Here is a 25,061-nt window from a genome sequence, read left to right as displayed (position 1 = left end):
GTAAACACACACTTACACATGTGCACACATGCGCAAACACACAAGCGCATGTACACACATGCGCAAACATACACACACACACATATACTGACAAGTCAGTCTAATTCAATGCATCATGTTGTCTAGGAAACAATGGGTAATGGGAAATAAAAACTTAGAAGTTGGAGCCTGCTTATCCAGACTGTAAGCTAAATGGTGGCATCAAAGTACAGCGAGTGCTTTTCAAAATTATTTGTTAATAAACCAACAACAATTTTCATTTATATAGCACCTTTAACGTAGTATAAGGTCCCAAGACACTTCATGAAGCATTAGCAAACAAAATTTGACACTGAGACACATAAGGGGATATAAGGCAGAATACCTGGTGAAAAAGGCAGCTTTTACACAACGAATACATAGAATATGCAGCAAAGGAACAGGCCACTCAGCCCAACTAGCCTATATCAATATGCTGCCCTCGAATCTTTTACCATCCTTCCTTCTCTAACTCAACAAGTATAATCCTCTAATCTTTCTCCCACATTTAGTTATCTAGTTTCCCCTTAAAGGGATCTATACTATTTGCCTCAATCACTCCATGTGGGAATGAGTTCCACATTCTCATCACTCTTTGAACCAAAAAGTATATTCTGAATTCCCTATCTGATTTCTCGGTGCTATGGAATCAGTGGCTAGGGATTAACAGCTTGTGGTGAGCACTGAACACAATCGTTTCCAAATACTTTGTTGGGGAAATTTTCTGCTTATCCAGTACAGATAAACAGTCTGATAATGTAGTAACAGGGAGAGAGATGTTGAGGTCAATTTGAAACTGCACAGTGGATTTTGAACACATGTACCACAAATTGGAAAGATGTGTGTTTGGGTCTGCGATTCCCTAAACTATTGGGTGGGATTTTATGTCTTGCTGGTCTCGAAACCATAAAATCCCACCCAAGGTCAACAGATCTTTCCACAGTCCACCCCTCACCTGCTCTGATTCCCATGGCGGGCGGGTTGGCAAAATTCCAGCAATAAGGTCTAATCGGACATGATGCACCATCTGGGTCAGGCTAGGTCTTTTTCCACCAGGAGGGAATGAAAGAAAATCTCAGTATTAATCCAGCTCCAGTCTCATACAATGTAAAATGGCTCTCTTAGACTTAGAAGGTCTTCAGTCAGTTATCCGGGGCACCATCCACACCATCAACCTCCAAAACTTGCAACTTCCACTACCTACAAAGACAACAGGTACATGGGACCACCTGGACAATCATCCCCACTTGGAAATAAGTTGCCTTAGATCATTGATGCTGGGTCAAATTCCTGGAATTCTCAACCAGTCCTGCAATGGACTGTTCAGGTGGAATTCTCACCAGTACTTTCCCAAGGTAACTGGAGATAGAAATAATACTGACTTTGCTAGTGATGCCCACATCACAAGAATAAGCCAAAAAAGGCAAATATGTGGAGGCTATATAAAGAAAGAGGAAAAAGACTAAACAAATACTACTTATCGTTGTTTCAGAAATTGTCAGTGTTGAGTTGTAAAATAGATGCACAAGTAGCTGGACAAAGCAAGGAACATCCAGGCCCCATACCTAGAGATTAAGTAAATTTCTCTGCCAATAATATCACATAACAGCACTGTATACACAGTTACTGGAAATATGGCTGAGCATTAATAATTCTGTTGATTTTGGCTTCATGAGCTTGTACTTTCCAAAACTTCCATGCAAGAAAATAAAAAAGGAAAAATGCTAAATGTCCATCGAACAGCAAAGCACATAAATGCCTTGCCAATGCAAAATTTGGACCATTATTAATTTAAATCCAATTCCTAGAGTACCAATAGTACAAAAGAAGATCATTCAGCTCCATTGTGGTTGCACTGACTCTCCGACAGAGCATCCAACCCAGACCCTCTCCCCAACATCCCACATATTTACCTTGCTAATCCATACACCTTTGGACACTAAGTGGCAATTTAGCACGGCCAATCCATCTAACCTGCACATATTTGGAGTGTGGGAGGAAATCGGAGCACCCGGAGGGGAGAGTGTGCAAACTGGAGTGCCTGGGGAGAACGTGCAAACTCCACACAGACAGTCACCCAAGGCTGGAATTGAACCAAGATCACTAGTGCTATGAAGCAGCAGTCCTAATCACCGTACGACCACGCCACTGCCATTGGACAGCAAGGATTTTCTGTCCTTGATCAGATAATTACAGGATACCAGCTTCAAGAAAAATCGTGTAGCCAGTTTTATTTGCCACTTGTTTTAACACAAGGGTACATATTACTTTTGGAATGAATCACTGAAAACAATGGGAAGTAAAATAGAAGCCTCTTCCAGCTCTTCTGTTCCAACTAATTAAACCCTTAAAAAAAATTTCACAAAGAATGCATATCCTCAACTGAGATGGAATCAAATTCCTCTTTCATTTCAATACAGAAGCAAAATATGCAGTTGCTGGAAATCAGAAAATGTTGAAAACACTCAGTGAGATTGACAGTGGTCTTGGAGGGAGAATATAAGTTGATGGACTGAATTTTACAGCGAGTTTCAGGACCCCGACATCACCTAGGGTATCTCCTCCAAGTCACTCACCATCCTGATTTGAAATTATATCATTGTCGCTGGGTCCAAATCCTGGAACACCTTCCCTAACAAAACTGTGGGTGTTCCTACACCACATGGACTGCAGCGGTTCAAGAAGGAAGCTCACTACCACCTTCTCTAGGGCTTCTAGGAATGGGCAGTAAATGCTGATCCAGCCAGGGACGCCCACACCCCATAAAATTAATTTTAAAAAAGGCCTTTACTGGCAGTGGGACCTGTTTGATGATTTTTCTGAAGCTGACCTTTCTAATCGGCTGCCTATGGGTCAGCAGTTCAGTTGAGGATGGTGGGTGCACTCCTCAGGGCTAACAGCAGTGCCGCCAGAAGCTTCAGCAGTGCCACCCAGAAGAGATACACACTTCTCAAGCAGACCAAAGACCTTGAGGTCACGACAAAACGGAGGTGTACTAGGACAGGTATGTAAAGGTTAAAATTTACAGGGGGAGGGAGTGTTGTGGGGACGGTCATCCATGAAGAATAGAGAGGAAAATCTTCCAGGAACCATTTACTGGAACCACTGGGGCAGCTTTCACAGAAACATAAAAGATAGGAGCAGGAGGAGGCCATTTGGCCCTTCAAGCTTGCTCTGCCATTCATTATAATCATGGCTGATCATCCAACTCAACAGTCTGATCCCACTCCCACCACGCCTCACATCCTTTGAACACCCTTTGCCCCAAGAGCTATATCCAATTCCTTCTTGAAAACAAACACTGTTTTGATCTCAACTGCTTTCTGTGGTAGCAAATTCCACAGGCTCACCACTTTTGTATTCAATTGTGGGACACGGGTGTCGCTGGCTGGCCAGTATTTATTGCCCATCCCTAGTTGGGTAATGATCTAGATGGTGGTGAGCTGCCTTCTTGAATCGCTGTAGTCCACATGCTGTGGGTTGACCCACAATGTCATTAGGGAGGGAATTCTAGGATTTTGACCCAGCGACTGCAAAGGAACTGCGACACATTTCCAGGTCAGGATGGTGAGTGAATTGGAGGGGAACTTCCAGGTGGTGGTTTCCCCATGTATCTGCTGCTTTTGTCCTTCTAGATGGATGTGATCATGGGTTTGGAAGGTGCTGTCTGAGGATCTTGGGTGAATTGCTGCAGTGCATCTTGTAGATGGTACCCACTGCTGCTACTGAACATCAATGGTAGAGGGAGTGGATGTTTATAGATGTGTTGCCAATCAAGCAGGCTGCTTTGTGCTGGAATGGTGTCAAGCTTCTTGAGTGTTGTTGGAACTGCACCCATCTAAGCAAGTGGAGAGTATTCTATCATACGCTTGACTTGTGCCTTGTAGATGATGGACAGGCTTTGGAAGTCAGGAGGTGAGTTACTCGCTGCAGTATTCCTAACTCCTGACTTCTCACCTCAGTCCTGTCTGCCCCAGATCTTTAGACCGTGACCCTTGGTTCTGGAACCCCCTCCATCGGGAACATCCTTCCTGCATCTACCCAGTCTAGTCCTGTTAGAGTTTTACAGGTTTCTAACCTTATGCAACAACCTACCATGCGGTTTTTTGTCAAAGACCTTGCTAAAGTCCATGTAGACAATGTTGACTGTACTACCCTCATCTTCTTCGTTACCCCTTCAAAAAATGTTCCACTCACAAAGCCATGTTAACTGTCCCTAATTGGTCCTTGTCTTTCTAAATGCCTGTAGATCGTGTCAGTCAGAATATCTTCTAAAAACTTAGTCACTACAGACTGTAGGCTTACCAACCTGTAGTTCTAAGGCTTTTCCCTGCATCCCCTCTTAAACAAAGGCAAAACATTTGCCACTGTCCAATCTTCAGGCATCTCACCTATGGCTGTCGATGATTCAAATATCTCTGCTAGAGGACTTGCAATTTCTTCCCTAGCCTCCTACAACACCCTGGGATACACGTCATCAGGTCCCAGGGATTTTTCTGCCTTGATGCGCTTCTAAGACTACCAGTACCTCCTTCTCTGTAATATGTACACTCTTCAAGATATTATTATTTATTTCCCTAACATCCATACCTTTCTCAACAGTAAATACCGATGAGAAAAACTCATTTAGGATCTCACCCATCTCCTGTGGATTCACACAGAGATGACCTTTTTGATCCTTAAGAGACCCTATTCTCTCCCTTGTTACTCTTTTGCCTTTTATGCATTCATAGAAGCTCTTTGGATTCTCCTTTGCCTTATCTGCCAAAGCAATCTCTTTCCCCCTTTTTGCCCTCCTGATTTCTCTCTTAACTATACTCTGGCACCCTCTATACTCTTCAAGGGATCCACTTGATCCCTGCTGCCTATGCATGCCATATGCCTCCCTCTTCTTCTTGACCAGAGTCTCAATATCCTGAGGCATCCAGGGTTCCCCACTTCTACCAGCCTAGCCCTTCACTCTAAAAGGAATGTGCTTACTCTGAACCCTGGCTAACGCACTTTTGAAAGCCTGCTGCTTACCGGGCATCCCTTTGCCTGCCAACAGACTCCTCCAATCAATTTTCAAAAGTTCCTGTCTAATTAGCCTTGCCCCAATTTAGAATTTTAACTTTTGGACCAGACCTATCATTTTCCATAGCTATCTTAAAACAAACGGAATTAGTCCCAAAGTGATCCCTCATTAACACTTCTGTCACCTGCCTTCCCTTATTTCACAAGAGGGGGTCAAGTTTTGCCCCCTTTCTAGTCAGGCCATCCACATACTGAATGAGAAATTCCTCCTGAATACACTCAACAAAATTTCTCTCCATCCATGCCCCAAATACTATGGCTGTCCTAGTCAACGTTGGGAAAGTTAAAGTCCCCTACTATTACCTACCTGTTTTTCTTGGAGCTATCTATAATCTCTTGATGACTGTAAAAAGTTCATTGTCGGAAAAAACCATCTGGTTCATGAATGTCCTTGGGAAAGGAAATCTGCTTATCTGATCTGGCCTTCATATAACTCCACAACCCTCAGCAATGTGGTTGACTCTCAACTGCCATCTGAGATGGCCTAGCAAGCCACTCAGTTGTTCAACAAGGCAGCTAACCACCACCTTCTCTTGGGCAACGAGGGATGGGCAATAAATGCTGACAAGCCAGCGATGCCCATGTCCCATGAATGAATTAAAATGGAAGTCAGCGTGACCTCAGAAAACTGTGCCTTGCGTTTACAAAGAGAAACCTGAGAGAACAACCTGTCAGAAACAGCGCAGCACTTGTTTGTTCATGTGTTATTAGTGAATCTCAGACTGAGCAATAAATCCAGAGCACTGATTTCCTGTCTTACCTCCAGCGTCGCATGAGATAAAACTGTTTAAGCAGGGTTTTGATAAGATTTGTTGACAAAACAGTGATCCCCTTCAATGCGTGCAACCGTCACTGGGAGAAGAAATAACAGCTGCTTCTGAGCTGTTTGCAAGTAAAAAAATAACCTTTTGCCAATCTGACAAATAACTAATGGGCTAAGTAATGAAAGCTCTTCCCCCCAAATCATTTATCATTTGGAGAGTAAGAAGAAACATGGAAGGTAAATTATTGAAGAAGCACTTACAGGTAATGACAAGTGCTTCAGATTCTGTGTTTTCATTATTATTGAAGAAAATAGAGTCAGAGGGAAGGATTTTCCGACTGTGCTCACCCTAAGACAGGAAAATCTTGCCCAAGGTCTGTGGACCTCTGTGTGGTCCACGCCCCACCCGCTATCATTCCTATGGCGGGCGGGACAGGACAATTCCACCCATAGGCTGATAGAGATATCCAGCACAGAAACAGGCCTTTCAACCCTTCTCATCCATGCCAACCAGGTTTCCTAAACTGAAACTGATAGGAACAGGCTTGGCTTCTTTTTTTAATTTAGCTGCTCTGAGTATGAGGGTTGATCAGCCAGTAACACTCTCCGCGCCTCTCAAAGCTGGCACTAAGCCAGGGACGTTAGTATTAATTCTGTTTGTGAGGAAAATATCAAAAGCATTTTATCACAACCAAGATGTTAGCAGTGAGTATTTTTGTAGAGAGTACAAAGGCAGTATCTTTGTAGAAAGTGTAGTAAGGTGCAGGGGATAAAAGAAAAGGGAAAGGTGTTTATGCGCACCATCTTCACTTTTACAATACAATAACTCCTGCCTTCGCTTTATCACTGACTTCTCCTTCTGTGTACACCCCCCTCACCCTCTTCCCCACCCCCACTCCTCCCACCCTCCCCCATTCGCTCCTGCCACTCCTCCTCCCCCACCCTGCTTGTCCCCCCATCCACTTCTTCCCCCCACCCACCTCCTCCTCCCCCACTCGCTCCTGCCACTCCTCTTCCCCCACGCTGCTCTTCGCCCCCCACCCACTTCCTCCCCCCACCCAGCACCTCCCAACACCAGCCCCCCAGCCCCCCACCCCCGCCATCTTCACAGGCTTTGCACTTGTTTTTAAAAGCTGTTCACCTCTAACATAGTCCAGTTTGAACGGAAGATCATAACCCACAGTGTTAACTCTCGGTAGAATTTCACAGCTATCTCCTCAGCAATGGTGCCCTGGGACCTTTCACAGCCAGCAAGCAGATGGGACCTGAGTTTAATGTCTCCTCTGGAAGATGGCGCCTCCAATAGTGCAGCACTTCCTCAATGCCGTACTGTAAGATCAGCCTTGCTTTCTGTGCTCAAGCCCTGGAGTGGACTTGAAGCCGGAACCTTCAGTCTCAGGGCGTGAGAATCCCATCTCCACTGAGCCACGGCTAGCTGGAACATGTTCCCTCTCTGTTACAAGGCTCTCTAACAACCCAAACGTCCCCATGGAGCTGGGGCACTAGATAACTCCTTTGAATCACTGTATTTTAATAGGATTTAAATAGACACCAAGATTGGAGGAACGGCAAATTGTGCGGAGGGTTTGGAGAGTCTGCAGAAGGATCTAGATAGGCTGGGCGAATGGGCCAGGAACTGGCAAATGGAATTTAATGTTGGCAAGTGCGAGGTGGTCCACTTTGGTAGGAATAATGGTAGGAAGGATTATTACTTACGTGGAGAAAAACTGCAGCAGGCAATGGTGCAGAGGGACCTCGGGGTCCTTGTGCATGAGTCACAAAAACCCAGCTTGCAGGTGCAACAGGTGGTCAGGAAGGCGAATGGGATGCTGGCCTTCATAGCAAGGGGGATTGAATATAAAAGTAGGGAGGTCTTGCTGCGGCTGTATAGGGCATTGGTGAGGCCGCAGCTGGAGTACTGTGTGCAGTTTTGGGCGCCGTACTTACGCAAGGATATTTTGGCCTTGGAGGGAGTGCAGAGGAGTTTTACTAGGCTGATGCCGGAGTTGAGGGGGTTGAGCTATGAGGAGAGGCTGAATAAATTAGGCTTGTACTCGTTAGAGTTTAGAAGAATGAGGGGAGATCTCATTGAGACGTATAAGATGATGAATGGGATGGATAGGATAGAGGTGGAGAGACTCTTCCCGCTCAGAAAGGATAGTAGGACTAGGGGGCACAGCCTCAAGATAAAGGGGGGGCGGTTTAGAACGGAGTTGAGGAGGAACTTCTTCACTCAAAGGGTGGTGAATCTCTGGAATTCTCTGCCCGTTGAAGTGGTGGAGGCTGCCTCGCTAAATATTTTTAAGACACGGGTTGATGGGTTTTTGATAAGCGAGGGGATTAAGGGTTATGGGGAAAGGGCGGGAATGTGGAACTGAGCCATGACAGATCAGCCATGATCTTATTGAATGGCGAGGCAGGCTCGAAGGGCTAGATGGCCTACTCCTGCTCCTATTTCTTATGTTCTTATGTTATGTTCTTATTTCTTATGTTCTTATAATCAACCAAGCACTACAAAAACAAAATGAGATAGTTGCTAATGATGCAATTAGTGATATTTTCAGTGACCTTAACCAGTCAGTTTACACTTCCTGCTGCCTTGAAAAACCAGTCAATATAATTAAGAACCCCACGGACATACTCTCTTCCACATTCTTGCATCAGGAAAAAGATACAAGAGTGTGATGTCACGTACCAACTGACTCAAGAATAGTTTCTTCCCTGCTGCCATCATGACTTTTGAATGGACCTGCCTCGCATTAAGTTGATCTTTTTCTACACCCCAGCTCTGACTATAACTCAGCATTTTGCACTCTCTCGTTTCCTTCTCTATGAATGGTATGCTTTGTCTGTGTAGAGCGCAAGAAACAATACTTTTCACTGTATACCAATACATGTGACAATAATAAATCAACTCAAATCTAATCAAAATCACTCATGAAGGGGTCATGGAAGCTGTTGGTAACACTGTGTTCAAGCCCTTCAGCTAGATTCCGAGCACTGACCACAGCTCTCTGCTCCCATTGCCTTTGTAAGGGCTGTAGAGGGGGCTTCCTCAATCAATCCAGTGTGGACTGAATAGATCTCTCCTCATTTTCACTTACTGCCCATTGAAGTGGTGGACAACATCTCCATAGAACATAGAACATTACAGCGCAGTACAGGCCCTTCGGCCCTCAATGTTGCGCCGACCTGTGAAATCAATCTAAAGCCCATCTAACCTACACTATTCCAATATCATCCACGTGTTTATCCAATGATCGTTTAAATGCCCTTAATGTTGGCCAGTGCAACATCAGAAAATCTTGGAGCCCATTCCCTGCCAGGTTGTGCCGTGACTGTCTTCCCATGTCAGAATTTTAGCATAACTTCCAACACTGGCTCCAGTCACGGTGAAGTGTCCTTTAGGAGATGCAGGGTGCGTTTGAGTCGTGCAGGTTAGCTTTAACTCGTGCGAGCCTCTCAGGATTTTTAGCCCTCCGCCCAGCAACGGGTGTGGAGGAATCAACTTGACGCCCCCTGTCTAAATTTCATGGCCCCTACCATTGACACCCATTCACAGCCAAGGATTCTCCAGCCTCCAGCCAAACTTATCAGTAGCCTGGATACTGCACACAGCACATTGGAATACATTACAATTCATTGTCATTTATACAGCACAGTAGATGCCAGAAGGTTCATTAACAATGGAAAGGGATTAATTGGCTTCTCAACATTTTATGGTTCAGCCTCTGGGTGCTCTGGTTTCCTCACGCAGCCCAAAGGTATGCGGGTTAAGTAGATTGGCTGTGTTAAATTGCAACTGATAGTCAGGGAACGAGCTAAGGTAACTGCATGGGTTATGGGGTAAGGGCCTGGGTGGGATTGTGGCCAGTGCAGATTGATGGGCCGAATGTCCTCCTTCTACACTGTAGGATTCTATGATTCTATGAAACTCCACCCTGGCTAATTAAGTGACACGAACAATTTCCAGTCTGTCGCGACTACCTTTCCAGGCTCAAAAGGATCAGCCACTCTCGAAAGCAATTGGAATGTTTTACCTTTATACAAGTTGACTCATGCCATACTCCATTTATGTGCAAGATAATATAACCCAGGGTTGTAACAATAGCATCCTCAAGACCTAAACTAGATACCCACATCACTTTACACATTGCTACAATTTCACTGACCATGGACTAAGTTAACATTAGTTGAGGTGCAGTTGGGTTTCAATTGAGAGATGCCTTATTCTATGTTACAGGGCAATAGGTATGATCAAAATGACTTTGTTGAATTTGTATTCACCTGCTACTAATATAGAGTAGACAACTTTAGCTCCACTTAATGTGAAATATAGAATATAAAATGGGGTGGCATGGTGGCCCAGTGATTAGCACTGCTGCCTCACAGCGCCAGGGACCCAGACTCAATTCCAGTCCGGGTCACTGTGTGGAGTTTACATAAGCTCCCTGTGTCTGTGTGGTTTTCTTCTGGTTGCTCCGGTTTCCTCCCCCGCTCCAAAGATGTGTGGCTTAGTTGATTGGCCATACTAAGTTGACCCTAGTGTCAGGGGATTAGCAGGGTGAATATGTGGGGTTACAGGAATAGGGCCTGAGTGGGATTGTGTTCAGTACAGACTCGATGGGCCGAATAGCCTCTATCTGCACCATAGGGATTTTATGATTTCGAACTAACTTTCACTGTGCAGCCTGTCCTATGATACAGGCCAGAGCTCCTCTCCCTGCTGTCTCCTTGGTTCACACCTTCTGCTGTGTGCGTCTATGCAATGTCCTGGTTGCAAAAGCCCTGCTCACCTTTTCTTGCTGCCTGTGTTCTGATCATGAATAACTGACTCCAGAGTTTGCTGCACAATAGTAATGTGACAGCAAGGCCTCCCAATGTAAAGTGGCAGAACAAGTTAATACAGCTGTTAAAAAGCCATTATGGTTGACCTGTATCTTAACTCTATTCACCCAGTTTTATTCAAATCAAATATTATTCAAATTGTTTTTTTTCCTCAAGATGGCGCCTGAGCGAGGCAGCTTCTTACAAGCTGTGCCCAGCATACCTTCTAATTCTATGTTTTACTCTCGTTCTACGTTTCTAAAACTTTATGCTGACTCTTTTCCACCAGACTTTGAATGGTCCTACCTCGCACTAAGTTGATCTTTCTCTACGCCCCAACTATGATTGTAATGCCACATTCTGCACTCAATCCTTTCCTTTTCTATGAACGGTATGCTTTGTCTGTATAAGGCAGCACAATGGTGAGCACTGCTGCCTCACAGCGCCAGGGATCTGAGTTCAATTCCCAGCTTGGGTCACTGTCTGTGTGGAGCTTGCACATTCTCCCTGTGTCTGTGTGGGTTTCCTCCGGGTGCTCTGGTTTCCTCCCACGGTCCAAAGATGTGCGGGTTAGGTGGATCGGCCATGCTAAATTGCCCCTGTATCTCAGACGGATTAGGAGGGTAAATATGCAGGATTATGGGGATATGGCCTGGGTGGGGGTGTGGTCTGTGCAGACTTGATGGGCCGAATGGTTTCCTTCTGCACTGTAAGATTCTATGTTTTATTCTATAGCATGCAAGAAACAACACTTCTCACTGTACGCTAATACAATAATAAATCAAATCAAATTCTATATCTTGTAAGTAAAGCTCTGTAATTTATCTATCAATGGGCTTGAATTACATGATTAAACTGTTGAATAATGGATGTCTCACCATACTAAAGAGTGATTTATGGTTTAAAATAAAATGTCAACTGGCAATAATATTTTTCACTCAAAAAACAGAAGTTTACAGACCAAAAGAGAAAAAATGCTGGAAAATCTCAGCAGGTCCGGTAGCATCTGTAAGGAGAGAAAAGAGCTGACATTTCGAGTCCAGATGACTCTTTGTCAAAGCCTTGGAGACATTTGGGGGACTCAAGTGATTAATACATGGAAAAACAACATAATAGAAGATAGGGAAATTAAATGGCCAATGTTGATTTTTATCTCAAAATGCCCCACTACCCCACTGAAAGTAATGGGGTACGAGGGGGGCCAGAGAATGAGTATGAAGTGTGAGTGGTGAGGGGTGAAGTGGGATGAGAGGGCGTATGTGAGAAGTGGGCTTCAACCTTCAGATCACAGGATGGAGGGGCTGGGAAATGAAGCTGTAGAGAGCCCCACCAGCTGTAAATTCATCTCTGTTGCTCTGTATAAAAGCAGTGATGGTATGAATTTAGAGATTAGTCAGATTAGGTTTCCGAAAAGCCCTGTTCTGTATACAACTGAATAACTGGAGCAGCACAGTGGTTTATGGTTAGCCTCACAGCGCCAGGGACCAGGGCTCAATTCCTGGCCTCGGGTCACTGTGTGGTGGTTACACATTCTCCCTATGTCTGTGTGAGTTTCCTCTGGGTGCTCCGGTTTCCTCTCTCAGTCCAAAGATTAGGTTGATTGGCCGTGCTAAATTGATCCTAGTGCCAAGGGGATTAGCAGGGCAAATGTGTGGCGTTATGGGAAAAGGGTCTGAGTGGGATCATGGTTGGCACAGACTTGACGGGCTGAATGGTCTCCTTCTGTACTGTAGGGATTCTGTGGTTCTATGAAAGGCTCATATCAGCACCTCCCCTCCCTATCCTAGAATAGTAGTTGCCCTCAAAAGCATGTAGCCCAAGTTGTCTCTTTAAAAGCAGATGTGGTACTGAAACAACTCTTCAAATAATAAGTGTGCTGCCCAGGTGTTTGACAAAGCAATAAGGTTAATTACTGGGCAAGTCCTTTAGTGTTTACACGTGTGCCTGCGTTTTCTGTGTCTAATGTGGAGCTTTCTCAGGGAAATTTATTTTCTTCAGGACTGCAAGTAGCCTGTTTGCATTAATTAAGCCTTTGAATAAGGCAATATAAACAAGTCAATAGACATGCTCCAAGTACCACTTACTGGCTCAGAAAAAAACACATCAAAATGAGTTGGCTGTTAAAGGGGCATAATCAGCCTGATTAACCTCACTACTTTTGAAATAATTAACTGAAGGAGCAAAGCGCAGCATTTCAAGCAGATTTGAGTACTACCTGTAACATGCTGGGCACGTCTAATACCTGATGTGCATGTTGCAACAGTTCCAAACGCTCCTGTAAAATCTGACCATCGTACTCCCGGCTCTGCCTCAGGACCTGGCGTCGCCACTTCTCGACTGCCAGCTTCAGCTCTTCCTTCTGCACCTCCGTCAGAGATTCACTCACTTTGTTTCCAGGGCACTGCTGCAAAGTGTTGTACAGGGTGGCTTCCAGCTCCTGAATTTGCTGAGGAGGAGAGTGTACACACACATATTAACGCAGCAGGCATTAACTCATTAAAACGAAAGGCTGTTTGTGAGGGAAAGAGTTAGCCGCGTGACGTAAACCCACAGCACTGTTCGAGCAAAAGGATCAGAATTCACACAAGGCAGACAAGCAAGAGGGCAATAGGGGCACCCTGTGCAATATAGTGTCAGCGACACCTAAAACAGGCTGACTACTGAAAGGGTCACAATATAAAATAGGTTCCTTGGAACGCCACCCTATTGTTAGAAAGTTTACTGTGCCCTTTTGTTGCCATTAGCAACATGTCCAACAACAGTTGAGACACTTCGCATTATGACCAACATATCCAGTTTCAACATCACAGGCAGCAGCCGAGAAGGCGACAACATCCCACTGATATTAAGAACTCTAAATCCGATCTGGTAAACACACTCATTCTGAGCCGGCCGTAGTTTGAGGTCTACAGCCTTGAAGGCTCTGAATTGGTCACTGTGTTTCCACCAACGTTGCCATAGTAACTCGACAAGGGGCGTGGCGGTGAAAATGCTTTGGCAGCTCTCGCCAGCCTGATTGTCACATTCCACACAGCACAATGCTACACAGCACCAAAACAGTACAGGCGCTGGACCACTGAGGCAATCCTTTTAGCTTTCTGAATCAAAACAGCACATATCCAAATATACTCCTCTCCACAGCGGAAGTGTACGCTTATGACTTCCCTACATATATATCTTGTCAGTATGTCAGGACATAGAACACAGCCCTTTGGCCCATGATGCTGTGCCAAACATGACGCCAAATCAAACCAATCCCTTCTGCCTGCCCTTGGTCCATATCCCTTTATTCCTTGCATATTCATGTGCCTATTTAAAAGCTCCTTAAATGCCCCTATCCATCTGCCTCCGCCATCACCCCGGCAATGTGTTCCAGACACCAGACTCTGTAAAAAACTTGCTCCTCACATCTCTTTCGAAGTTTCTCCTCACCTTCACCTTTCTCATCTTCAGTGCATCTTATTCATTTTACACCTAGCTGCATCAACAGTTTTCAACTTGGTTCTGGAATCAAAGAGCAGATATTCTGAACTGCACGCTACTTCATTTTAAGTAAAATTTCACATTCATGAGCATGGTTAGTTGTGACAGTAATGCTATAACACCACAGGTTATACCAGCAGAAGTAACCATCATTCTCCTTAGCATCACCCTGTGGCAGGGTAAAGGGAGGTCCACCTTACAATTGACTACACTGCCTATGCTATGGACATGATTGATGCTGGGACTACATTATAAAAGTGGGGGTTCATGAGAATATTCTACTCAGCCAACATTAACACTGATTACCATAACGAATCAAAACCTGTCTATTTACACAAATTTATTTAAACCTAGTTGATTCTTCAGTGTCATTTCACAGAAAGATTTCAGATAGTGTAATTTTTAATTCCCCTTTTTCTGCTCCTTCAAGTTTTTAAAGTTTATTTATTATTGTCACAAGTAGGCTTACATTAACACTGCACTGAAGTTACTGTGAAAATCCCCGAGTCACCACACACTGACGCCTGTTTCATACACAGAGGGAGAATTTAGCATGGCCAATGCACCTAACCAGCGCATCTTTCACACTGTGGGAGGAAACTGGAGCACCCGGAGGAAACCCACGCAGATACGGGGAGAACGTGCAGTCACCATAGGCTGGTATTGTCACCGTGCTGCCCAATTTAAAGCAACAAATGGATACTGAGATTTCTAGATGATTTTGATAAAGATAAAGTTTGAGATGTTTGTATTGAGAAATGGACATTGGGAGGATATTTCCTCTTGTGGTTGACTCCAGAACCAGGGAACACTTAAAATTAAAGTTCGTCCTTTTAGGATGGAGATGAGGGAATTTTTTCTCTCAGAGGGCTGTGTGACGTTCAAACCCTTTGCCTCAGAAGGTGGTGGAGGTGGGGCATTGAATATTTCTAAGGCAGAGATAGATAGATTTTTGTTAGGCAAGGGATTCAAAGGTTAACCAGGAGTCGATGTAGAACTTGGTACACAAACAGATCAGTCATAACAACATCAAATGGTGGAGCAAGCTTGAGAGGCTGAATGGACTACTTTTGCACATTTATATTTTGTATGTGTGAGTATAATCTTTTAGTTTAACCTTCTGGAATCGACACAGAATTCACCAATTTCAGGTCCCAGTTTTTGTGCCCATTTCACTTCCATCCCTTTGCATGTATCAGTCTGAATGCTCGTTTTCAACATTTCCACTGCCCCACTAACTATGTTGTCATTTAACGGCTGGAGCTTTGGCCCCCGGGTCAGGAGCGGTAAATCAGGGCAATTCCGTTTCCATAAACCTAAACTGGGAGGAAGTGCTCCAGAGGTTCTGATGTTTGGATTGGGGCGGGCACGGGTGAAAATGAGAATGGTGACCCTGGAAAGCGTTCAGAGGCTGCCGGCTGCAGAGGAAGGCCAGTTTCAGTCCTCTGGCACTTGTTAAAGATATCAAAAAATGAATAAAACAAAAAAAAGCCCCATGCCTCAGCCATGCCAACCCACGCCATTTCAAGCCCTCCACCCACCCCCATGTCCTTTAGAGCTAATATGCCAACCTAATTCCATCCCATGCCAACCCATGCTCCTGCATACACTAACATTTACCTTTACACCTATCATGCGCTATTCTCTCTCCACAGATGCTGTGAGACCTGCTGAGTTTCTCCAGCATTTTCTGTTTTTATGTCAGATTCCAGTATCTGCAGTATTTGGCCATTAAATCAATCTTTATGTCTGTGCTTATGAATTGTGACAAAATACAAGTCAGAAACAAATCGATTATACAGATTCCATCGTTATCTGGGGTGATCCAGGACTTGGAACCACTCCAGGGTGAGGGAGTGTCACACTGTCAGCATTCCCTACCTTTCAGATGAAGCTTTAAAGCTTTAAAGGTTGATGCAGGTGGTCCCTTGGCAATATTTTGAAAGGGAACAAGGCATTTGTCCCAGGTGTCTAGGCCAGTATTCATCCCTCAATCAACATCAGCTCCTTGAAAGTGGAGTCACAGTGTGGTGAAGAAAGCATTCGGCATGCTTGGTTTCATCAGTCATGGCATGGACAAGTTGGGCTGAAGGGCCTGTTTCCACACTGTAAATCACTATAACTCTAACCTCTATCACAACAAAGAAGAGACGAGATTATCTGCTTATGTCGGTGGGAGTTTGCTGTGGTCATTGGTGACCATATTTCCTACCTTAGAACAGTGATTGTACTTCACACGTACTTCATTGGCTGTAAAGCACTTTGCGACATCCTGTAGGTGTGAAAGGTTCTTTACAAATGCAAACCTTTTTAAAAAAACGACAAGGGGCCAACACTTGCTGATTTTCTGAGCCACTTTATGGAAGGATTTTTAACGTGGGATTTCTTCAATTATTTGAAAGGGGCAAAATATATTAATTTATGAATGCCTTTCATGACCTCAGGAGGTACCAAGCCCTCCACAGGCAACGAGATGCGTTTGAAGTGTAGACTGTTGCATTGTGGGAAACATGGCAGCCAATTTGCAGGCAGCAAGATCCCAGAAACAGCAACGGAATCATTATCTGGTAATCTGCTTTTCAGTGATGTCGATTTGAAGGATGGATATTAGCCAGGATCCTAGGCTCCTACTTTTCTTCAAATAATGGTGCAGGATCTTTTAAATCCATCTGAGAGATATGAGGCATCAGATTAAATTCAAGCCTGAATTCTTTTCATTCACGAGTAAAACATATGCTTTAGTCTCAGAATGATGGTTCTTCCAATAATAAAGCATTGAAACATCAAGCTGGCTTAAGTCCCCTGGGTGGAATTTCAATGTATTATCGTCTTCCTGAGGTGCCACTACCCCAATGCTGACACATCTTACTACAAAAGCAAGTTTTACACGTTGCCACACTGGTTCATTAAACAGATGAATTTCTGAGGTATTGACTAAAACACAATTCCATACTTAGAAAATAAAGATTTAGATACCAAGTTTTATTTATGTAATTATTCTTGAAAAGGGGTTAGGAGTGAGGCAAATTTTCTTTGTACGAGCAACACCATAAGAAGTGAACTAACATATGTTGGTATTTAAAATCTATTTGATGCTCTTGAAGAAAGATAATTTAGAGATATTTGATGTTAACACGGTTTACTTATTTGGGCCTATTCTTGGGAACTTCATTAACAGCAAACTACAAGGTCAAATTCCATTTTAAATTTGTTCTTAAGCCTATTTTAACAGTCACACTTTACCTCTATGACTCAATCTGATTTGAGTCATTTGCCTCAAGTGTAATGTCACTGAAGTAAATCCTGGAATGAGTGGACATGAGGAAAAGAGGAAGAGGATCAGGTGTGGGCTGACTGAGGTGTCAACTCAACTCATCATCAAAGTATGTCTGGTAAGAAACATATTTACAGCTTAACCATCTTAAATTTATTTATTAGTGTCACAAGTAAGGTTTACATCAACACTGCAATGAGGTTTCTGTGAAAATCCCCTAGTTTCCACACTCCGGCGCCTGTTTGAGTACATCGAGGGAGAATTTAACATGGCCATTGCACCTAACCAGCACGTCTTTCAGAGTGTGGGAGGAAACCAGAGCAGCCAGAGGAAACCGACACAGACACGGAGAGAGTCCATCCAGACAGTGACCCAAGCTGGGAATTGAACCGGGATCCCTGGCAGTGTGAGACACCAGTGCAAACCACTGTGCCATCCTAGTGCAGTGTTGAGCAGGACAGGCCCTTTGCCTGTACCTTAATTGCTCCAGTCAGTTGAAGTTTATGGATGGGTCATGAAATGGAGGGCAGCCTCTCCCATAATGGGATGAGGCCTCCACTCATTTCAGAGCTGCCTAGAATCAAGGCCCTGCGGCAGAGGTTCAGGTGCATCTGCAAATCAAGAGAGGGCCTCCCCACTGCTCAGATTGTCACTAGGTCCATTTTACAACAATGAAACAAACACAAGGGTTGGCATGGTGGCACAGTGGTTACAGCACTGCTGACCCAGGTTCAATTCCAGCTTCAGGTCACTGTCTGTGTGGAGTCTGCACTTTCTCCATATGTCTGCGTGGGTTTCCTCTGGGTACTCCAGTTTTCTCCCACAGTCCAAAGGTATGCTGGTTAGGTTGATTGGCCATGCTAAATTGACCTTAACGTCAGGGGCATTAGCAGGGTAAATGAATGTTACGGGGATAGGTCTGGGTGGGAATGTGGTCAGTACAGACTCAATGGGCCAAATGGCCTCCTTCTGCACTATTGGGATTCTATGTGGAACAATGTGGAATTCCTCTGCCCAATGTTTCTCTGGCAGCAGGCGTGCTCCTCCCAATTGCAAGTGGATGGGTGAAAATGTCCACATTGAAGGAATAAGAACTGATATAATAGACACACATCTTATACTCGTAAGTGATAATGATTCAGTCTTTTATCTGTTCCTCTTTGGAATCGGTTAAACAAGTTACCGCTTTCTCTCTCTCTCGCGAGCTAGTTATTTTTACAGCTAGTGTTTAGTACATACAACCCTGCCCAGGGCTGATCTCCCAATCATTCAGACTTCATTTCATCCTGACTCTGAGAAATACATTGAGGAATGCTGATCCTACCATATAGGCATGGTCCAGCGACTGCTTCCTGTAATCCAGCTCCTCCTCTAGGTAGCCCTTCTGTTTGCTAAACTGTTCCTGGTAAAAGAGAACGAAACATTCAGCTTTTAGCGCACAGCCTGAGTCTGCCAGTCGCCATGTCAACTGTCTGTAATCCCTGTTACATCTCTTAACGCCCTGATGAAACAATCTGAAACGTTGGGTAGGATTTTTGTTTTGAAATCGGGGCCCCTACAAAGGGATTAAATCTGGAAATCACTGTGCCCCCCATAGGAATTAATGACCATCATCCAATTAAGGTTGGCAGGATGTCTCCCAGCACTAGGCAGCCCTCAAGAGGGAAGGGAGAGAGAAGGTACTTCAAAATGGAGGCATCCTCTCAGTGCTTTTAAATGTTTTGATGATAGAAATGGCCACAGCTGCCAACTCGCCATTGTGGAGGAGAACCCACTCAACATGGCAGCCAACTGTCACACCTGTAGCCATCATTTATGGAGTCATAAAGTTTTACACCATGGAAATAGGCCCTTTGGCCCAACTTGTCCATGCTGCCCAGTTTTTAACCACTAAGTTAGTCCCAGTTGCCCGCATTTGGTCCATATCCTTCTATACCCATCTTACTCATGTAACTGACTAAATACTTTTTAAAAGACAAAATTATACCCGCCTCTACAACTGCCTCTGGCAGCTTGTTCCAGACATTCACCCTCCTCTGAGTGAAAAAATTGCCGCACTGGATCTTTTTGTATCTCCTCCCTCTCACCTTAAAGCGATGCCCTCTAGTTTTAGACTCCCCTACTTTTGGGAAAATATGTTGACTATTTTGTTCCATTACTGGGGAAAGGATTGGGACACTCTCTCAATTATTCTGGAGCTGCTGGGAGGCTGCTTCTTTTCAGCAGGACCAGGAGAGGGGCCTAATTATTGTCATTGGTTGTCTGCTGCCTGAGTTGTGAGAAGCCTGTGCACCTCCGACCCAACCTCCTTGGGAATGGCCATGAGGCAGGAAGATACTGGCAGACTGGCTCTCCCACAGAGACTACTCTACCTGGCTGCCTCTGGTTCTAGCCACTAAGCCCCCACTCCCAATCTCACTGCCATTTGAAAATCCTGCTAACTAAACTCTCGTTAATCTCTCCATCTTCCACCTCATCAGTCTTCACATTCAGGGTGGCCCTTCATTATTTCCATAACCTCCAAACACGCCCTTCGTTTCCCTTTACCATTCTGAAGAGACCACTCATTCTGTGTCACCCTGGTCCAGCTCCCTAATCTCCCCCAGCATCTGCTCTCTGTCCCACAGTACCTCCCCACACCAGGAAAGTAACACTCGCTCTGTTTCTATAACATTGAATATATTCAAGAGGTGGCTAGATATAGCAATTGGGGTGAACAGGATCAAAGGTTATAGGGAGAAAGCAGGATTGGGCTATTGATTGGACATTCAGCCAGGGTTGTGATGAATGGCGGAGCAAGCTTGAAGGGCCGAATGGCCTCCTCCCGTTCCTAGCTTCTATGTCTCTATGTTTCTTACCTCCTCTCTTCCTGTTAACCAGTTCCCAAAACATGCTTCCATATGAAATAATGCTTAACACATACTCCTATCAATTTAGTACAGACTATTCACTACTCATAATGTGATCCCCTTTACACCGAGGAGACTAAAGACAGGTCACTATGTGGAAACCTCCGTTCAGTTTACTTGGATGACTTTGATCTTCCGTTTACCCTGTCAGTTTAATTCTCCAGCTCACTCCCATTCTGTCTCCTACACTGAACCTCAAGCAGTAAGTTCTCATTGTTCAATTAGGCATGCTACAGCCTCTGGAGCCAATGAACAGTTCAATGACTTCAGTTCATAACCACTAACCATATTTTCTCAGACAGAAGCTGCTAGGCTTTGAGTATAGGGATAGGATGGTTTTGCTGCAATTATAATGAGCATTGATGAGGCCACATCTGGAGTAGTGTGTGCAATTTTGGTGTCCTTATCTGAGGAAAGATGCCCTTGCTACAGACAGAGTGCAGCGAAGCTTTACCAGGTTGATTCCTAGGATGGCAGGTTTGTCATGTGAGGAGAGACTAAGTTGGTTAAGACTGTATTCACTGGAGTTTAGAAGAGTAACAGGGGATCTTTTAAAGTTTAAAGTTAAAGTTTTATTTATTAGTCCCAAGTAAGGCTTACATTAACACTGACACGAACTTACTGTGAAATTCCCCTCATAGATCTCATAGAAACTTATAAAATTCTAACAGGATTAGACAGGGTAGATTTAGAAAGAATGTTTTCGATGGTGAGGGGAGTCCAGAACTAGGGGTTAGAAATTTCTTCACCCAGAGGGTGGTGAATGTGTGGAACTCACTCCCACAGAATGTAGTTGAGGTCAAAATGTTGGCTGATTTCAAAAGGAATTAGATACAGCTCTTGGTGCTAAGGGGATCAAGGGATATGGGGGAAGGGGTATTGAATTCAATGATCATCCATGATCATAATGAATGGCAGAGTAGGCTCAAAGTGCTGAACGGCCCACTCCTGCTTCTATTTCTTACGTTTCTATTTTGCCATTGCCAATAATGTCTCTTCTTAGAACCTCTTAGGTGGTATCCCACTATCACCTACTTCTACCTTACATCACCACATGCCTGTTGTTGCCGTATCTCTCCTGACTTATACCAAATCACTGACCTTCCCTTTTTTCTTGCCTTTGTTCACTGTTCCCTTTTCCTGTCTCTATAGCTGCTTAACACATCTCCAACATCTGGGGGCTCAGCAATGTGCAATGTTAACTCAGTTTCTCTCCACAGAGGCAGTCGGGGCTGCTGAATATTCTGAGTGTTCTCCATTTCATTTCTACTTTACTCGTGCTCCTTTCTTACACTCACTCAGGCCCAGCTTTGAGCTACCAGGGACCCTTCAGAATATTGCAGTATGGCTTCTTCCTGTCCCCAGTGTTAAAATGGGCGTCTCCTTTTAAACTGCTGTTGCACAATGTTGATAAGCAGCAACACCCAAGTCACTGACTGGAAGATTGCTAGCCTCAGTACGAAGGGTCTCCATGGAGATCAATCTGTTCCCAGGCTGACTCTCTGTGTAGCCCCATCCAGTATCCACCAAACCCAACTCATTGTTTCTTGTGGCATTTAGTCCTTTTTAAAAGATGCTTTGACCACGAATGATTTGATCTGTTTGAGGCAGAAACAAAAAAGGGGCAGCATGGTGGCACAGTGGTTAGCACTGCTCCCTCAGTCCCAGGGACCCAGGTTCGATTCCCAGCTTGGGTCACCGTCTTTACAGAGTTTGCACGTTCTGCCTGTGTCTGTGTGGGTTTCCTCCGGGTGCTCTGGTTTGCTCCCACAGTCCAGAAGACCAGGTTAGGTGCATGGGCCATGCTAAATTCTCCCTCAATGTACCCAAACAGGCGCCGTGGAGTGTGGCATCTAGGGAATTTTCACAGTAACTTCATTGCGTGTTAATGTAAGCCTACTTGTGACTAATAAATAAACTTTACTTTAGGCAGTTGTTCTTAGAGAAATCTTAGACAGTATAATTGTTCTTGTCACTCTATGTGAGATGGTAGAACATGGATTCCTCTTCTGTGATCTCTCCAATCCCTCACTTCAGATGTCTGAGGAGATGCTTGAGAAGGCATGGAATCGATGGGTCAAATGGCCTTCATCTGTGCTGTAAGGAAGGCTGACCTGAGACACATCATTATGGAGTTACTTTTCTGTGTGAGTACGTCGAAGTTGAGGAAAAGAATGGTGAGAATGACTGAGAGGAAATCAGAGCCAAGTTCAATGAAGATTTCCTGGAGCAACTTCTTGTCTTATGTTCCTCCACCTCGAGCTTCTTGACAAGCCTGCCTGACTTGTTTCTCCACTTCCATGTAGCACTGCTGTCAACTGGGGGTGCAGAGAGCACAAGCAGAGGCTAAGGATGCAAACAGGTGTAGGAATAAGAAGGTGTCACCTTCCCAGCAGAGAGCAAGGGGAAGACAATTTGTATCTTTGAAGCAATAGGAGGGAAGCGGTTTCTTCGTTGCATCAATGAAGCACGTATGTGGCAACTCTGCGCCCAAGAAGTGGCGAGGGAGCCTGTCAGGGCACCAAACCTCAGAAACAATGTCCCCATTTCCAAATCCTTGTTGGTACTCTCTTGGTGCCATCTAGATCTGACAGGTGCCATTAGATCATTCAATCCACAGATGAATGAGGCCACTGATCCAGAGCCCGTGGTTTGGGCCTATCAGCTTGACACTGATGTCTCTCAGGTCAGCCTTCTCCACCCAGGCAGATCATCAGATAAGAGGCAAGTTGGAGGAAACAGCAGACAGGTTCCAGAAAGGCAGGCAGTAGCACCTTGCACCCAGGGACAAGTCATGGGAAAAAGGCAACTTTAGACCAAGAATGCTTTAGGTGCCTGGAAACCATCTGTCATGACACAGGTCCCAGACTGCACTGGGAGATAGTCAACCAGGAAGAAGTGACAGGGGAAAATGTGGGAAAGGAACAAAAGGCAACATCTGTGATAGAAGGAAAGAGATTAAATGACAGGGTTGATGGTACCTGTCATTTTAATTCTTCACCTTGCTGATCTCCCTATCCTTGGTCTCCTACAATGTTCCAATGAAGCTTAATGCAAGTTTAAGGAATTTTAAGGCCATCTGGATTCGACATTCTGCTCAACAATTTGACTATAATCTTTGACCTCTGACCCCAATCTCTGACCCTGCTTTTTTTCCTATATCTTTGCAGCTTTTGGTTTCAAACTTTTGTTTTTGAGTTTTAAAATCAGGCGCAGTTCATTACTCTGCCATTCACACCTCCTCTAGACACATCTTTTATTTCTTTCCTTGTCCCACTGCCTTAAGCTCAAATCTTTTGTTATTTAATCTCTCCTGTCTCCTGCCCTATCACAGACCTTCCCTTTTGTTCTTTTGCCCGCCCTCTCTAGCCAGCACGCAGTACCACAGCGCCTCATTTCCCCCCCTCCCTACCCGCCCCAACTCTCCCATTCACCCTTCATCCCTCACCCATCCTTCACTTGCCTAAACCTCCTACATTTCTATTTCGTCCCAGTTCGAGGGAAGGGTCACCAATTTGAAACATTGGGCTGAATTTTACCTCCCCACTGCGATGGGGGTCAGCCTGGTAAATGCAGAGAACCATCCAAATGTCCATTGACTTTGGCAGGACTGGAAAATCCTGCTAACCAGAGGGGCCTTAATATTCGGCCCATCAACTCTGTTTCTCTCTCCACAGATGCTACCTAACCCTCTGCTCATTTCAATAGTACATGCCAATACTACATCTCATCACCTCACTTCTGAAACTTCCATCCTTGTTTTCTAGTCCATCCATGGCCTTGCCCTTCCCTGTCAAACCAAGATGTCTACACTCTGAAAATTCTCTTCTTCCCCTACTTTCAGTTGCTGGTCTCCAAAGCTCTGCAACTTCCTTTGTAAACGCCTCCATTTCTTTATATCTCACATCCTGCCATGGTAAATGGTGGAATTTGAATTCAACAAAAGAAATCTGGAATTAAGAACCTTACGATGACCATGAAACCATTATCGATTGTCGGAAAAATCCATCTGGTTCACCTTCAGGAAAGGAAATCTGCCATTGTTACCCAGTCTGGCCTACATGTGACTCCAGAGCCACAGCAACATGGTTGATTCTCAACTGCCCTCTGAACAAGGGCAACTAGAGATGGGCAATAAATGCTGGCCAGCCAGTGACATCCATATCCCATGAATGAATAAGAAATGAAATCGTGAATAAAACCGTCAAACCCACCTCTTTATCCAAGCTTCTGCTCACCTGTCCCACTATCTCCTGTGGTTCCGCATCAAAATTTGATTGATGACCCTCCTAAGAAGTACCTGGGAATGTTTTACTGTGATAAAGGCACTACATAAATACAAATTGTGCTCCTGTTGCAATTGGGGAGGCTTTGGTGCAGTGGTGTTGTCACTGGGCTAATAATCCAGTGAGCGTGGGTAATGTTCTGAGGACTCAGGTTTGAATCCCACCACATCAGGTGGTGGAATTTGAAATCAATAGAAATCTGGAATTGAAAGCCTAACGATGACCATGAAATTTTTGTCATAAAAAACCCATCTGGTTCACTAATGTCCTTTAGAGAAGGAAACTTGCCATCCTTACCTGGTCTGGCCTACATGTGACTCCAGACCTACAGCAAAGTTTCTTAAAACAGAAAAATGCCCTCTGAATTGCACTTAGGGGCAATAAGGGATTGATAATAAATACTGGGTCATCCAGTGACAATAAGAAAT

The 25,061-nt window shown here is 44.5% G+C and overlaps 1 protein-coding gene across 1 annotated transcript in view; it reads right to left on the bottom strand.

The window, feature by feature from the left end:
- LOC145346972 (uncharacterized) overlaps nucleotides 1–25,061 on the bottom strand; it is a 464,774-nt gene that overhangs the window by 119,923 nt on the left and 319,790 nt on the right. The window contains exons 22-23 of the mRNA XM_080194876.1: nucleotides 18,763–18,840; nucleotides 12,924–13,127 (exon numbers count right to left, since the gene is read on the bottom strand). Of these exons, the coding sequence (XP_080051002.1) occupies nucleotides 12,924–13,127; nucleotides 18,763–18,840 (282 nt within the window). The remainder of the gene's footprint in view (nucleotides 1–12,923; nucleotides 13,128–18,762; nucleotides 18,841–25,061) is intronic.

This window comes from Carcharhinus amblyrhynchos, chromosome 1, assembly GCF_965287045.1.
Source record: "Carcharhinus amblyrhynchos chromosome 1, sCarAmb.v2.hapA, whole genome shotgun sequence".
Taxonomy (NCBI): Eukaryota; Metazoa; Chordata; class Chondrichthyes; order Carcharhiniformes; family Carcharhinidae; genus Carcharhinus; species Carcharhinus amblyrhynchos.
This window is presented reverse-complemented; position numbering and strand designations above follow the sequence as displayed.